The sequence below is a fragment of the Palaemon carinicauda genome, chromosome 1, assembly GCF_036898095.1.
Source record: "Palaemon carinicauda isolate YSFRI2023 chromosome 1, ASM3689809v2, whole genome shotgun sequence".
Lineage (NCBI taxonomy): Eukaryota > Metazoa > Arthropoda > Malacostraca > Decapoda > Palaemonidae > Palaemon > Palaemon carinicauda.
In genome coordinates, this window is record NC_090725.1 from 257284908 (window position 1) to 257302172 (window position 17265).

Below are 17265 nucleotides of genomic sequence, written 5' to 3' on the forward strand. Positions count from 1 at the left end.
AAGCTCGTTTTAGCAAAAAAAACGAGCTGCAAGGAACATGTAGCCGTTTCAGATGTGAAAACTATGTTCCTGCTGAAGGCGTGGATCTCACTTACTCTTTTAGCTGTTGTCAAGCACACGAGGAAAAGAGTTTTTAATGTGAGGTCCTTAAAAGAGGCTGATTGGAGAGGTTCAAATCTTGATGACATAAGGAACCTTAGGACCACGTCTAGATTCCAGCCTGTAGTGGACAACCGACGTTCCTTTGAGGTCTTAAAAGACCTAAGGAGGTCCTGTAGATCTTTGTTGGTGGAAAGATCCAAGCCTCTGTGGCGGAAAACCGCTGCCAACATACTTCTGTAACCCTTAATCGTAGGAGCTGAAAGGGACCTTACGTTCCTTAGATGTAACAGGAAGTCAGCAATCTGGGTTACAGTGGTACTGGATGAGGAAACTGCATTGGCCTTGTACCAGCTTTGGAAGACTTCCCCTTTAGACTGATAGACTCTGAGAGTAGATGTCCTCCTTGCTCTGGCAATCGCTCTGGCTGCCTCCTTCGAAAAGCCCCTAGCTCTTGAGTGTCTTTCGAAAGTCTGAAGGCAGTCAGACGAAGAGCGTGGAGGTTTGGATGTACCTTCTTTACGTGAGGTAGACGTAGAAGGTCCACTCCTAGAGGAAGAGTCCTGGGAATGTCGACCAGCCATTGCAGTACCTCTATGAACCATTCTCTCGCGGGCCAGAGCGGAGCCAACCAACGTCAGCCGTGTCCCTTAGCGAGAGGCGAACTTCTGAAGTACCCTGTTGACAATCTTGAACGGCGGGAATGCATAAAGGTCGAGATGGGACCAATCCAGCAGAAAAGCATCCACGTGAACTGCTGCTGGGTCTGGAATCGGAGAACAATACAACGGGAGCCTCTAGGTTATCGAGGTAGCGAACAGATCTATGGTTGGCTGACCCCACAGGGCCCAAAGTCTGCTGCAAACATTCTTGTGAAGGGTCCACTCTGTGGGGATGACCTGACCCTTCCGGCTAAGGCGATCTGCCATGACATTCATATCGCCCTGAATGAACCTCGTTACCAGCGTGAGCTTTCGATCTTTTAACCAGATGAGGAGGTCCCTTGCGATCTAGAACAACTTCCACGAAAGAGTCCCTCCCTGCTTGGAGATGTAAGCCAAGGCTGTGGTGTTGTCAGAGTCCACCTCCACCACCTTGTTAAGCTGGAGGGACTTGAAGTTTAACAAGGCCAGATGAACCGCCAACAGCTCCTTGCAATAGATGTGAAGTGTCTTTAGCTCCTGATTCCATGTACCCGAGCATTCCTGTCCGTCCAAAGTCGCACCCCAGCCCGTGTCTGATGCGTCAGAGAAGAGATGGCGGTCGGGTTTCTGAACAGCCAAAGGTAGACTTCCTTGAGAAGAAAGCTGTTCTTTCACCACGTGAGAGTAGACCTCCTCTCTTCGGAAACAGGAACTGAGATCGTCTCTAGCGTCATGTCCTTTATCCAGTGAGCCGCTAGATGATACTGAAGGGGGGGGAGGTGGGGTCTCCCTAACTCGATGAACAGGGCCAGCGATGAAAGTGTCCCTGTTAGACTCATCCACTACCTGACTGAGCATCGGTTCCTTCTCAGCATGCTCTGGAAGCAATCTAGGGCTTAGTAGATCTTTGGGGCCGACGGAAAAGCCCGAAAAGCTCGACTCTGAAGATCCATACCCAGGAAGACAATGGTCTGGGATGGGACGAGCTGGGACTCCTCAAAATTGACCAGGAGGCCCAGTTCCTTGGTCAGATCCATAGTCCATCTGAGAATCTCCAGACAGCGACGACTTGTGGGAGCTCTTAAAAGCTAGTCGTCTGACGGAGCCGGACACAAGATCATGGTACTGCTGCACAGTCTGTGAACTGTCAACCATGGGAAAGCGAGGAAGTACAGTTTTATTAGAATTAAAACCATTTAAGCTAAGAAAGAATGAACAAAACGCTAGAATCGGTTTACTCTTACTGCAACGTGACACCGTGAATGCTCTCTCTCTATCGTAACGATAGAGCGCAAGTTGAACGTTCTGAACGTCAACAACTGCAGAGACAAAACAAAACGTTAGTTCAACTTTGAAAACAGTACGAGACTTATCAAAGAAATTCTTTCAAAAACATTAAAATAGCATAATATGTTAACAGGTAAAAACGAAATGACGGGCTCAATGTAAATTAACTTCGGTTCCAAGAAAAGACCGCCTACTATTAGGAAAGGTCGAATATAAACAAATATAAAAATTAATTTAAGGTAAAAATTAATTTAAGGAAGTTAATCAAAGAGGCCTATAAAAGGCGGAGAGATATAAAATAAATCTATAACTTTTGTTAAGCAAAATTAAGAGAGTCTATACTCTCTTCGACACCAACACTTCCGTCTAAGGGAAGGGTCGGCCATTTAAAAGTGAAAGAGAGTTCATACTCTCTTCATACCAAAATTAAATCAAAAATTAAATCAAATTAATTCCAAAAACTTGCTAAGCTAATGATATAGCTTCCTGAATAGCGAAGGCTAAATTCTAGAGCAAATACATCACCAAATCGTGAGCAATAACTCCAGAATCAACAGCGTATCCATGTAGGTCTAGCCGGAGGCACGACAGAGGAAAAATTGAGGTGGTGTTGACAAGAAGTACTGGAGTACCTGACCACAGATGGCGCTATGGTGTTCACCCCCACCTGTATAGCGATCGCTGGCGTATCCCTACCGTAGATTTCTGTCGGCAACAGAGTTGACAGCTACATGATTATCGGGTAAGATTAATATTGAAAAAAATCTATTTCCAAAAAGGGAGCTGCAACCGGTCTGAAGATGGATACACTAGGTTGGGGCGAGTCTATGTCCATGCCCAAGTCTGAGAGACTAAACTGAACTCAAGTTTTAAAAGCCACTCATGAATGACAGAGGCAAGGGACGTTGACACTGCCCTAGCAAGCAGGACAATGCCCAAAAGACTAACCATATAAACATATGATCAGTGACCAAGCCCCTCTCCACACAAGCTAGGACCAGGGAGGACCAGGCAAAGGCTGCTGATGACTCATCAGTTACACCTATAGGCTCTACCCCTAACACTATATCTGTAGCTCACAAGAATGGTAAGGTTACAGCAACTAAAGGAACTAACGACTTTGAGAGAAACTCGAATCACAGTCACGCGATCACCAGGCAAGGACATAATCAACAGGCCACCACAATACAAAAAAATTACAACATACTGAATGATGTACAGCATAAAAATTTTGATCTGCATTCTACTTATTTTATACAGTACTTTGATTAAAAAAGCAGTAAAATGAGTCATTAAATCAATTGGAACAGTGCACTTATTCTAATGAATTTCAAGAATTTTAACATACATCAATGCTGCTTGTATATTCAAATGAAAAGTTTTTACAATAATCGGGAGTGTAAATATTCCTTGGAGGTAGAATATATTACTTAATTGTCAAAAGAAATTTTCACCCACTTTCACTAAATGTAAAGTTTAAAATCTAATAAGCTTAGAGATATATTGTACACAGTAATGCTGATAAAACAGCCAATTTTTGGTTACCTGTTTTCATTATTCTATTACTATTACTGGATATGTTTTCATATAACACAACATTGAGTTTTGTTTTCTTATTAGCAAGTTTTGTCAATTATATTTGTTTTCTAAACCATGTTACTTTATACAGTTTAGCACATGACTGGTTGTACATAGTCATTACTTTTCTAATGGTTCTGTTTATTTATATCAAGCATATTCAAAATTAATAAATTAATTCACAAGGAAAATCTTAATATAGATCAAACAAAGCAAACAAAATTTTTATTTCAACAAGGATATCTAAACACTACAATAAGAGAAATTTATACTCAACTTACATTTGACAAGATCCGTGACAGAACCAGCACCACAATACTCCATGACAAGCCAGAGCTGATCATCTTTCCCAGGAGGGGACTTCTTAATGAAGGCACCATAATAAGTGGCAATGTTCCGGTGATGGGAAAACTGCAAGAAGGAACAAATGTTGCATTACATAAAATCTAAATAACTTATAAGACAGTAATAGCTATATGAATGCATTTTTTTTTTTTTCAGATAAAAAATTACATTTGCCAATATTTTATATCAATAAGAGTTTGAATTACAAAAGCAGTATAAAGGAACACAAAGGCTATCTTTTTATGAAAGTTACTATATCATAAAATCCATATTCATTTCAGATTACATATGTTCACCTCTAAACAGATAATTAAATCTTTCCTTGGCGTACATATATTTTATCACTCTTCAGTCCATTCGCTATGTTTTTAATTATAAATACGATGCTAAAATGTGAATATTACATGCATTGAATAGTTATGTGAAACACCACTTTAATCAAAATCCAGTTTATTTCAAACACAGCTGTAATTTTTTACCACCGTAAATGAGTACACAATGTACAGAGAGTGCTAGGACCAGCTGGGTGTAGAGATAGGCAGTGACACGGGCTATTTGATATCATGGCCCAACTTTAATTTTATTGAAATTCTTGAGAATTTTTATTTAACATGAGTATTGTTTTTGGCCATCCCAATGCTGTTATCAACTATTAGAAATCAAATTCTTAATGTTGGGTAGACAATCATCACAAAATTTTTTTCTTTTTTCCTTGTCAGTGAAAAAACTGAACCATGGAAACAAGAAACTGCGATTAACGAGGTCTGACTGTATTGATCAAAGAAGTCTCTAGAAATTCCTCTTCGTTGAATAATTTTGCTACTGTAAGTGAGTCTAGGTTTAATTACTTTTCTGTTAACTTGGCAACACTGCACTCATCTAACAATGAGATGTTTTTTCCAAGGTCGAATTCAGCAATTGCCTGTTTGTATTATTTTGGAACTCGGGCAACAAAGTCATTATCATAATATTGCTATATTACAAAATATCAACAAAATATGAGAAAATAGATAAATACTGCATTAACATCTAATATGTCATAGCGTTGTCTGCTAGACCAATAGTTGGCCTGTTTGCTTATAAAAGAGGGGTTGGGGAGTCATCAGCTAATTACTAAAACAAGCAAATAACTTACTACCCCACTTCATTAAACAAAGTGCAATATAAAAAATTTATTTATTACATATGAATGATAGCAGTACGTTTATATTTCATGTATGTGAGTGTGAGTGTTTGTATGTCATCAGTTGGGTGTTTGAAGGTTGTCAAACTCCCCTATACAACGTTTTCTTAAGCGTTAATATGCAGGATGATTTTGGGGGGCCTTTTTCAGGAAAAAGAAGGCAAGTCTTATGACACAAGAAATACGGTACATTAAACAATCCCACCAACCATTCAAGTACAGTCACAACCCCTTCCTTTAACATCTCAACCCTCACACTATCCATACCAGGTGGTTTTTCTGCTCTCGTTTCATCTAGTGCTCACTTCACTAACTATCTCTTGTAACCTCTTTCTCATTATCATCTCCCATCACTGGCACCTCCACATCAACACCTGCAACAGCAATTATATCTGCCTCCCTATTATCTTTGACATTCAGCATCCTTCCAAAATATTCAGCCCAACTTTTCCTTACCTCCTATCCTTTCAACAACCTCCCATTTTCATCTTTCACTGCCTCTTCACCCCATTTCATACGAACAACCCAGTCCCAAGCCCCCTTCAGTTAGCCGTCCTCTTTGCCTCGGCCACCTTTCGTGTTACTTCCACATTTTTCTCTCTATATCTTTCATACTTCTCCAAACAATTACTCTGCATCCATTCTTCAAATGCCCTCTTTTCTCTTTCACTTTCAACTTCACTCCCTTCCTTACGTTGCCACCTACAATCCTCTTGCTTAACACATAATTTGCAATACCAAAAAATTTTTTCTTTACTAACTTCTACTCCTCTAGATCGCCAGTTTCTCCCCCTTTCACCCTGTCATACGTCACTTCTAACCTTTCCTGATATTCATTTTTTCCTATTTTTTTATTTTTTTAGCTCTTCAACCTTCACTACTTCCCTTTTACATCTGCCCACTCTTTTGCTACAACTTATTATCCTTCAACCAAAATGAGATCAGACATACCGTTAGCCGTACCCCTTAACATGTGCACATCTTTCAACCATCCAAACATTTGATTTCAACACAATCCATTAATGACCTTTCTACCACTCTTTCATTTCCCACTCTTACACATTATACTTGTTATAATCTCTCTTCTTTAAAAAACTACTTTGCAACATCAGCTCTTGTTCAACACGTATCTACCAGTCTTTCACTACTCTCATTTTCACCTGGCACACCATACTTTCCAAAACACCTAGCTCTCCAGCACCCACTCTGGCATTTAAGTCACTCATCATAACTACATAATTCCTTTCACTCAGTCCTTCTACACATCTAGTTAATTCATTCCAAAATTCATTTTGCTTTTCTTCACCTTTCTCACAATCAGGCTACAGCACACTAACAAAGTTCTCTTTCAACTGGTTAAATCAAAGAAACCGATCAATAAACAAAAAGCTAGGAGTTTGAAGTAAACCCATTGCTCCCCTTAACTTTAATCCACAAACCCCTCACTTAAGAAGATAAAGATCAATATCAGCAATAAGCATGTTTAGAGCAGTTAAATGTACAGTACAAAAAATACTAAGTTATTGAAAAATTAGACTAAAAAGAAAGTTCACATACCTTTTTCAGGACGTTAATTTCCAATTTAATTTCTTCTTCTTCATCCTGAAAAAAAATTTATTTTACTGAATAAATTGTACACAAGTAATAAGCAACTTGAAACATTCTAAAACAAATAAAATAAAACAACAATAACAATGACACAATTATTAACATTAATTTTGTACTTCAATTATGCATAATGCTACATACATGGTATTTTAAAAATGGTAAATATTGCATGGATAAAAATTATTTCTATAGCCCAAAATTAAGTTATGACCTTAACACTGCTTAGTTTGGGTAATGAGACAATGAACTTTCTTCAGACAGAGGATGTGAAGACTCCCATTAAAATAATAGACAAAGAAAATTCAGTGAGCAAGATTTGGGAGGGGGTGATAATACTTGGAACAAAAGGTACATTATATATATACAGTATGCATGGAATTATTTGATGCTCTAACCCAAAGGTCACACCTTTATTAAAAAAGTTTTGAAACCTCAAAAGTCCCCCCTAAAAAATGAGGAACGAGCCGACGTTTTCTCTGGACGTAGTGGACAATGTGGGAAGATTTTAGCACACGCTTTGTTTACCTTAGTCACACGTGGTTCTTTGGGTGGATGAGGAGAGAAGTGCAAATTTCTTTGAAAATTTAGGATTTGTTCCTATATAAAAACAAACCCCCCTCAGCAGGAATGGAGTTCCTATAACATAGGTGACTGGTTTAAAATCCGGCAAGTCAATACACTAGAACCCGTAGAGGTGCAGAAAGGGTGACTCCTATTTCTCTTGTCGAAACCTCCAATAAGTTTCCGGTGACAGTCAACTTTTGAAAGAAGGTAACAGAGGACCCTTTATCCTAAAGAGGATATCATGTCCGATATGTAAAGGCAATTAAAAGAAATGGGTTGCATACATTGTCTATCCTCCCTGTGAGGAGGATGGGGAAGATATCTCCTGTCAAGTCTGTAGTTCCTACTGGGTGAGAAAAGGCTCCACTACTTTCCCGAGTCTGCTGATACAGTTGTTTAATGGGAAGACTTTCGCTGCTACAGAGTCTTTCAGCATTCTCCCGATTTACCACAGTCCCCAAACCATGGCAAAACGCAAGACTGTATCGGTCCTGAAGAAACTGACTCTGTGAAGAGGACAGACAGTATTAGTCAGTCATCCAGGTATTGAAGTAGACAAATGCCACTGGCATGAGTCCAAGACAAGTGTAACCAGTTGTGGAGTAATAGCCAATCCAAAGCTAAGAACTTTGAACTGGTTTACCATCCCTTCGAGAAAGAAGCGAAGGTACTTCCTCTAGGGCCAATGGATTGGAATCTAAAATTAAAAGTCTTTCAGATCCACAGAAAGCTATTAGGAAGCTGGCATGGTGCTCGCCATTTCTGTCTTGAAAGGAACCAGTAGGACAAACTCTCTCACAGGAAGATATCGATAAGGACCATTCTCAAACAACATGCTACAAACCCAAGGCTCTTACTATTTGCATTTGTAAGCTCTTGGAAAAAAAATGGTACCTGAAAACCAATGGACACCTTTTTTCCTTCCAGTTTAGTTTTTTAAGAGCCATTCTACATTGGTTCCTTTATTGAAACTGTCCAACCAAACCCACCAAGGATTTGCCAATCAGTGTCAAACAATTGGTGTTTTCTTTGACCTGGAAAAAGCATATGAAACCAATTGGGGTCTTAGAATTATAAACTGTATGTTACCGGTATTAAAGTACACATGATAAGGTTTACGTCTCTTCCTATCTGAGAGGTTCAAGAAAGTAAAATTTGGTATTTGTATCTTTCCTTCGTTCCTCTGGGAAGGCTTCCCACGTCAGTGTTCCTGGTTCCCTACTGCAATCAACAATAGAATTAATGTAGCAAAGGAGCTCACTATTTGTTAATGATTTTGCATTGTACTGCACTGGATATGATACAGTATCATACCTGTCAATACATGCAATAATATCACAAATTTTAAGTAATTTGTATTTTTCCTAACAGTACTTACCTCAAACTACTTTCTTAGGAGTATCTGGGATCTCCTCCCTATCCGACCAAGAATCTTGCGCAGTCCCCCCTACCTTCGTTTTCCCTTATTGGGTCCCTCTTAGGCGTCCCGGGGTCAGCGCGTGGGTGCGCTTCTGGGTCGTTGTCGTCAATAAGCATAGGAGTGTCTAGCTCGAACACCTGTAAGGCACCCGGGGCAGGATGGGTGGGCAATAACCCGAAAGTAGTTCGAGGTAAGTAATGTTAGGAAAAATACAAATTACTTAAAATTTGTGATTTGTTCCAACACAGAGTACTTACCTCGAATTAGTAAAAAGAATTAGTAAAATTTTGGAAAACAGTCTACAACACACATGAAAATAGAATAACTGAGATCTGGAATGAGGAGGAGGAGAGTGAATACCTGGATAATTTGAGAAGAGAAAACAACATTATAACTGTAAATAAATATAGTATACCTGAACATCTAAGGGAGCATTACGATGCTGTACTTAATGTCGAAGGAATAATTAAACCCATGCCCGCCGCTGAAATGAGTAAAGGTAAATTAGAAAAATGCTTAAAACGTCTAAAGAAAAGTAAAGCAGCTGGGCCAGATGGACTAAAGCCAGACTACTACAAAGCAATGATGATGAGTGATATATGCAAGAATACACTAGTGAACTGCTACAAAGAGGAACTAGCCAGCAAAGAAAAACCCAAAAGCTGGAAAGAATCCAGAACAAAAATGTTAAAAAAGAAAAACAAGCCAACAGCAAAGGAATTGAGACCTATAGCTCTCACAAATGTATCATATAAAATATACATAGCTTTTATCAAGGATGAAATAGAAAGGCATTTAAAAAGTAATAATGCCATAGAGGATAGTCAAGCGGGATTTACAGAAGGAGGAAGGATTGAGGATAATATATTCATCTTACAATACATGGTCGAAGAAACTTTCAAAAATAAGAAAAAACTCATAGTGGCCTCTTTAGATTTCAAAAAAGCTTTCGATTCCATAAAAAGGGAAGCACTGATAGAAACATTAAAGCAATACAAAGTACATACTAGTATAATTAACTCTATAGCTGAAGTGTATGTGGGAGACTCGACTACGTTAGACATAGGGGAAAGAGTAGAACAAAAATTGAGCGTAAGTAGTGGAATAAAGCAAGGCTGTACTGCCTCTACAACATTATTCAAATCAATTACTTATCAGATTATAAAACAAGTAGAAAAGGAAGGTAATGGTTTTAAAAATGATATTATAAAGCTAGTAGTATTATTTTTTGCTGATGATGTCCTAGTGCTTGCTGAGAATATAGAGGATGCTGAATTAAACATAAGGAAAGTGATAGATATAGGAAAGCAGTGTGGTTTAGACATAAATAGAGACAAAAGTAGCGTACTTATATATAATATGAAGGAGAAACCAGATAATATAGAGGGAATAAGAGTAGTAAGCAATATTAAATACCTAGGTATCAAGGTAGATGATGGTAGGAATATGTTCAAAACACAGAAAAGTGAAATGATAGTTAAGGCGCAAAAGCTAGCCAATCTTACATATTCGATCATAGAAAAAAGTTGTAATAAGATACTGATAGGGAAAACATACTGGAAAAGTGTAGCACTACCTTCTATATTATATGGAACAAATGTGATTAACTTAACAGAAACGGAAATAGAAAAGTTGCAGAGAATAGAGAATGGAGTGTATAGAAGGATGTTAGGGGCTGTAAAGAATACAGCAATTGTAGCCCTGAGAGGGGATGTAGGAGCATCTGCTATGAAAACAAGGGTAATGGATGGTAAGCTGAGGTACCTTAATAGCATTTTTAAGGGAGAAAAGGACCTACTTACAGCAATAGTCAATGATATGGAAGAAAAAGAGAGGAAGTGGTGGATGCATGTGAAGAAGTATGCTGAAGAATGTGGGATGGCGATGAGAGAAGTCAAGAGATGTACGAAAGAGGACATAAAGAAGAGAACAAGAGAATGGGACACAAGCAAATGGAAGAGTGAAATGGAGTGTAAGGAGAGTTTAATTTTGTATTAAAACTGGAAAAGTGAAATCAAGGAGGAGGAAGTGTATGACAATACATTTTCGTCAATTTTATTATTTAGAGCAAGGACAAACTCATTGGGCTTGAATATAAGAAACAGACACCAAGATGGAAATATAAACTGTGTATTTTGTGATGTAGAAGAAAATGCTAACCACTTTATATTATATTGTCCACAGTTTAGTGATATAAGAATAAAAGCAATTGAGCTTCAACAACCATACGAAGAAGATAGTGCACAAACAGTTGGAAAATTCCTTTTTTGTGAAGAGAATATTGAAAATAAGAAAAGTATACTACAACAAATGTGGATGAAAAGAGAAAAACTAGTGAAAATAAGGAACACACAAAACTAAAAGACACAGAGGCGCCGTTGTAAAGGCTATGCCTCACCCCAGAACCTGAACCTGAACCTGAACTACTGTCTTAGGAGACTTACACTTTAGGAGGCGGGGGTGGACTTACAGGAAGGAAGACCCACCACTACCATCCAAGGGCACGGGACCTAGATAGGCAGCTAGGTCCAGACGCCATAAAGAACAGGGTAGGAGAGTCGGGGGAAGCACGCAAAAGTCTACCTGTTTGTATAAACTCACCTTTATAAATAATCTGGACGTGGGCTTCCAAAACATCCATCTCTAACAAGGGAGGAGGGATAGGAAGGGAAAGGGTAGCAAGGAAAGTGGAGTAAGAGGGGAACCTGTGTCGCTCGCAATTACTTCTCTCGGGCTACCCGGGGCCATAGCTCTAAACTTGTTGAAGGGCGGAAATCACTGATCCAATGGAGAAGGAGTCCAGGGACTTCCTCGTGCAGTCTTTCAGGTAGTGGGCTGTAAAGGTGGACTATCTAGACCATGTGCCTGCTCGCATGATTTAGCCCAATGCCATGTTGCTGACAAAGGCCAATGAAGTGCTAAGACCTCTAATATCATGGGATTGTGGGGTACCAGGAACTGCAGACCCCTCACTCTCTTGATGACATGCCGAAGCCAGAAGGAGATCGTGTTCTTCGACACTGCCTTCTTTAAAGGGCCTGAGGAGACAAACAGACTTTTGATGCCCGGCCGGAGTCTGGCTGTCCTGCCAAGGTATTTCCTGACCGTTCTCACTGGGCCCTGGAGCAAGTCTTCCGGGTTGTCTGAGTGAGGGATCGCCAGGACCGAGAACCCCTTGAACCTCGGGTCTGCAATGGCCGGGTTCTACGTTTTGGCCACAAACTCAGGCAGAAACTTAAGGACAGGTCCTAACACCCTTTAGAGTGCGAGACCTCCAATGACAAGCTGCGGAGCTCACTCACGCGCTTGGCTGAGGCCAGAGCCAGCAAGAACACCGTCTTGAGGGTGAGGTCTTTATCTACAATATCCTTGAGGGGCTCGAAGGGAGGCCTTGTCAAAACTTTGAGAACCTTGGCCATGTCCCACTGCGGGACCCGTGTGGCGCGGGGTAAACAAGACTACTCGAAACTTCTGATGAGCATGGTAATCTGGCGAGAGGCCCCCAGGTCAATGCCTCTGAGGTGAAAGACCTGACCCAGGGCCGCTCGGACCCCTTTGATGGATGGAATGGAGACCCCCAGGTCGTCCCTCAGGTGGACCAGGAAGTCTGCAATCTTGTGGACTGATGCATCCAGAAGTCTCAGATTCTGTGTGGCATACCACTTCACAAACGTGGCCCACTTGGCCTGGTACACCACGATCGAGGACTTCCGCAGATACCCTGACATCCTTGAATCCTCTTCCCAGAGTATCCTTTTTTCCTCAATAGACGCTCGATAACCTCCACGCGTGTAGCTGGAGGCACTGAGGGTTTTCGTGAAACCTTCAAAAGTGAGGCTGGTGCAGAAGGTCTTCCCTTACTGGTAGAGGCCACGGAGGAAGGGTGGCCAGATCCTGTAGATCCGCGAACCCCTCCCTCTCCAGCCAACAGGGCGCTACTAAAGTCATCACAGTTGCCCTTGATTGCCTGAGCCTGTTGAGCACCTGCCTGAGAATCCCAAAGGGGGGAAAGGCATACACGTCGAGTCCGTCCCATGAGTGCTGGAAGGCGTCCTCAAACGCTGCTGCCGGGTCTGGCACAGGAGAACAGAACACGGGGAGCTTCGTGTTGAGCCTTGTGGCAAACAAGTCTATCACCGGTGAGCCCCACAACTGTAGGACCTTCCGACCCCACTACTTGCCCTGCTCTGCTGAGGCCGTCGGCTAGAATGTTTCTCTTCCCTGGAATGAACCTAGCTCTGAAAATGATGTGATTCCTCTCAGCCCATTCCAGGACTCGATCCGTGAGATAGCACAGCTCCCTTGATCTCAATCCTCCTTGCTTCTTTATGTACTGTGAACGTATTTATGTTTGTGGTGTACCAATTTTCGTGGTCTTCGTGGGTGGGCGAATCCACGAATTTACAAATCCAACGAAAACTTTTATACACTGTCAGAGTTTGGTATTCAACTTTGACACATTCGAATTGTGTTGGTGACCTACATTTTCTAAACCATTCTGGATTACTAATTATTTTTATTTGTTATTGTCAATAAGTTTTATTTTGGTGTGCACTATAATAATTGTTTGAAAGTGATATGCCTACTAACTATCTCGTCCCTATTTAAAGGCTGTTAATTACCACTGAGTAACAACAAAAGATTTTGAGTAATGTTTCAGCTTGGGATGCTATATTAGAAGAACATGGGTAGTTCTGTATTTTTCTTTTTTGGAGGCGACATTATAAGCATTTGTAGTGATAAGTAATCCCTTAATTAGTGTTAATTATTGAAATTTCTAATAAATGAATAAAAGCAATGCACTGCAAATGAACAATTTATCATTATTGGGGTTCGACTAAAAACCGAAAAAGTAGGTTTCAAAACGGAAATCCACGAATTTATGAATCCACGAACCAACATTTTTTATAAAACAACGAAAATTGGTACCCACGAACAAAAAAACGTTCACAGTAAGCCACCACGGTGGCGTTGTCGCACATGAGGGCTATTGCGTTTCCCCGCAGCCGATGGGCAAATATTGCGAGGGCCTTTTGAACCGCCAGCAGCTCGAGCAGGTTTATGTGGAGAAGCTTCTCCTCTGGGGACCACTTTCCCTCTGCTGTCTCTTCGAGCAGATGAGGCCCCTGATTCCTCTGCCACCAACATGGGGGCTTGCAATTGTGCTACCAGGGTAACGGGTTGCATTATATTAGGAAGTAGCGAAACAGAAGGCGCCGGAGGCGTGAGCAGTGACCAACGTGAGGCAAACCAGCCCGAAAACTCTTCGTCTTACCGCATGGGTGACCTGAAGGGCGTCCTTGGCGCCGTCCACACAATGGAATCCGGGTCAGAAGAGCACGTGGCTCGTGTTTTCCTGTCTTGGTCCCCCCCCTGAAGTCGCTGCACCTAAAAAACACTGCCAAGGTGGTGGGGAAGGGGCTGGTGTCCCTGATCTCCCCCACACCGGATCCTCACTCGAAACGGGTCCTGCAGGCACCAGAACCTCGTCTACCGAAAGCACTCCCGTAACAATAGCAGACTCCTCACTCGTCTGCGTAGGCACAATGCAATTGGGTTTATTAATACCAGACTCATGGGGAACAGCAATGGGCTGTTTCCCCGCAACGGACTTACCTCGTCCCCTACTCTGTGTAGGGGAAGGGGAAGGGGAACCGCTCTCAGAAGGAGCTGAAGGAGACTTTATCAGCGAACCGAGACCAGGCTTCTTCGGTGACCGCTTCGATGCCGCCTTCTTTTTGGTGTCGTGCAACGTCCATTGAAGTTCTGGCCAGGACTCACACTCCGGACACATGGAAGCAGGCGAACACACACTGTCTCGACACGTAGTGCACAACTTATACGGATCGATGTTAACCTTGGAGAGCCATGCCCAGCATGACATACCGGCCTTGGCACCGGGACAACAACGATGGGATTCCATGAGGGTAACCACAAGCAACACAAGTAAGGGATAGGAATGAGAAAACACAAAGGGAACATGTGGAACACAATGGTGGATCGGACGGGATGAGAGAGAGACCGGCGAGATGTGATCTACGCGGCGACCAGATGCTTACTGACGACAACGACCCAGTAGCCCACCCACGCACTGACCCCGGGTCGCCTCAGGGCACACATATTCCTCCGCCACGGAGGGACCCAACAAAGGAAAACGGAGATGGGGGGACTGCGCAAAATTCTTGGTCGGATAGGGAGGAGATCCCAGATACTCCTAAGAAAGTAGTTCAAGGTAAGTACTGTGTTGGAATAACTATTGATTAAATTAGTAAAAGGGCCTTGGAAAAGGGAATTAAAGTTTCAGCTTCCAAATCAGTTGCCTTAAGGCTTTCAAGATGCAGGTCTACTGAGGAAATTCCAACTCTTGGTTCAGATATAATAATGTACAATATGAAAAAATTTTGAATTTTTGGGTATGACTTTCGTGAAAAACTATATTGGTTGAGTAATATCAACAATTTCAAGACAAAAGTGAAAAAATCCCTAACCAATCTGTAAATCAAAGCTTGACTATGGCTGTCAGATTTTCTTTTCTGGCTGTTTATCAAAACTGAAGAAACTTGATATTGTCCAGAATATGGGGCTTAGAATATGCACTGGTACCTTTAAAATTTCCCCTGTTGATAGCATATATGTAGACTCTCACAAGCTTTCCCAAGACAATAGAAGAGAAGAACTTTGTGGTAAACCATGAGACTCAAAAGCTCCCGCATCAACCAAACACTAATTATGTTAGAGGAATAGAATTCAAGAAACTTTAGTGCAAGGGCTTCCAAGCCATTTCAAATAAGAACTCGAAAACCTGAACGACTTATTCAGTATCAAAATTTATGCAGTGAAACCTCCATTCAATACTCCATGATTAATAGCTCAAATTTAGTTCTGTTCTAAAGACATAAGTAAAACACAGCAATCGGAAAGGAAAATTAAAGAAAAGTTATTGGCATAGAATAGGCATCATGAAGGAAAAGTAAAGACGTTCACAGATAGCTGCAAACTTACCATCGTTGGATCAGCTGTTACTTATGATAGCAAAGTATAAGGATAAATTACCAGATTATGCTTCCATATATATAGTAGAGATGACAGCCATAATTCAAGCTTTAGAAATTGTATTTCATTTACCAAAAAAAGATTTCCCAAAGCAATAGAATCTTAAAGATTTTCAATCAAGAACAACCTCTAATATGCAAAGCACAAAAGTGGCTTTACCATATATCTTGTCAAAAGAAATCAGTATATTTCTGCTGGATCCTAGAGCAAATGAGCACTTAGGTAGGGCCTCAAAAGCCTGTACCGGAGACAGGAACGGCATTGGCAGGTTGACTGGTAGGACAATCAGGAACCGGGATGTACCCTTGGAAGGGCAATCATCCACCGATGGAGATCGCAAATGATCCACAAAAGAGTCCACGACCACCGAAGTCCGAGGACTAGCTGCAGCGTCATCAGAAGGTACAGGAACAGGCTTGAAGACGATGGAATAGAAGACTCCTCTGCGGAGGAAGGCTGTGTTGCTAGAGAACCAAAGAGGCGTCTCTTCACCGGAGGTGACGGCGTACTTTTAAGGAGAAGGGATAACGCCGCTGAGGGCCGGTGGATCAGCAAGCTGACCTTCTGCAGTAGCAATCTTCCAAAGTGGTCTCTCTATGAGTGGCCCCTCTCGCGAACGAGAGAGGTAATCACCTCATAGGAGAGATTTGCCACAGACTATGCTTTGCCCACGAAGGAAGAGACTCGGCAAAGGGGGAGTGTAGTCTAGGCGAAGACAGCAACAGCAGTCTGAATCCAAGTGATGAAGAAGATGCAGGGAAGTTCTCCCTCGTAAGGGAGAAACCCAACAACTGGGGAGGAAAACCCTCCCGCGAACCTCCTGGCAGTGCTCTAAGATGATCTGCCAAGAGTGCTGCCTGAGGAAGCGTAGCTGGAGCTAGTTCCCCGAAGATAAAGTGCTGATTACGAGCTGCCACGGGCGTACTTCTAAGAAGGGATGACGCCCTCTGGGGACCGACGGTGATATCAGATTTCCCAGGCATGAACGGAACAGCTCGGCTTCGTCGGGTCTCTTAGTCGAGCGAAGAAGAACTGCATCGGTAACTGAGGAAAAATAAAATAAATTATGTAACAAAAAACTCCCTCGGGAGGAACACCCAGTCCGCGGACGAGAAAAGAGACCACCGAAGGAGCAAATATAAAAAATGGACTGCGCCCTCCCTTCCCCGGGAGACATCAACAGGAGAAGGAGTGGAGAGTAACTGTAATAAGACAAGAATTACAATTATTTATTTAAATCAGCTAAAAATATTCACTAATAAGAAGAACTACTGATCCTCTGAAGGGAAGTGTTCCCCGCAGAGAAGCTGAAAAGTTAAATTACAAACAATTACAATTTCACTTAAATAATTAAGAAAAACAATCCGAAGCGCAACCTAACCAGCGAACGGGAAAGGTGCTCCCCCATTAGTATACTGTTGGGAGCCCATGAAAGGTGAACGGACCTTGAGAAGAAAAAGACCGAAGTCAATCTATGAAAGGCC

General features: G+C 41.7%; 1 protein-coding gene across 9 annotated transcripts in view; it reads right to left on the reverse strand.

The window, feature by feature from the left end:
• Positions 1-17265, reverse strand: part of msn (serine/threonine-protein kinase msn) — a 234755-nt gene that overhangs the window by 177100 nt on the left and 40390 nt on the right. For all 9 annotated transcript variants that reach the window (XM_068389285.1, XM_068389312.1, XM_068389280.1 and 6 more), the window contains exons 4-5: positions 6694-6738; positions 3890-4019 (exon numbers count right to left, since the gene is read on the reverse strand). In XM_068389285.1, the coding sequence (XP_068245386.1) occupies positions 3890-4019; positions 6694-6738 (175 nt within the window). The remainder of the gene's footprint in view (positions 1-3889; positions 4020-6693; positions 6739-17265) is intronic.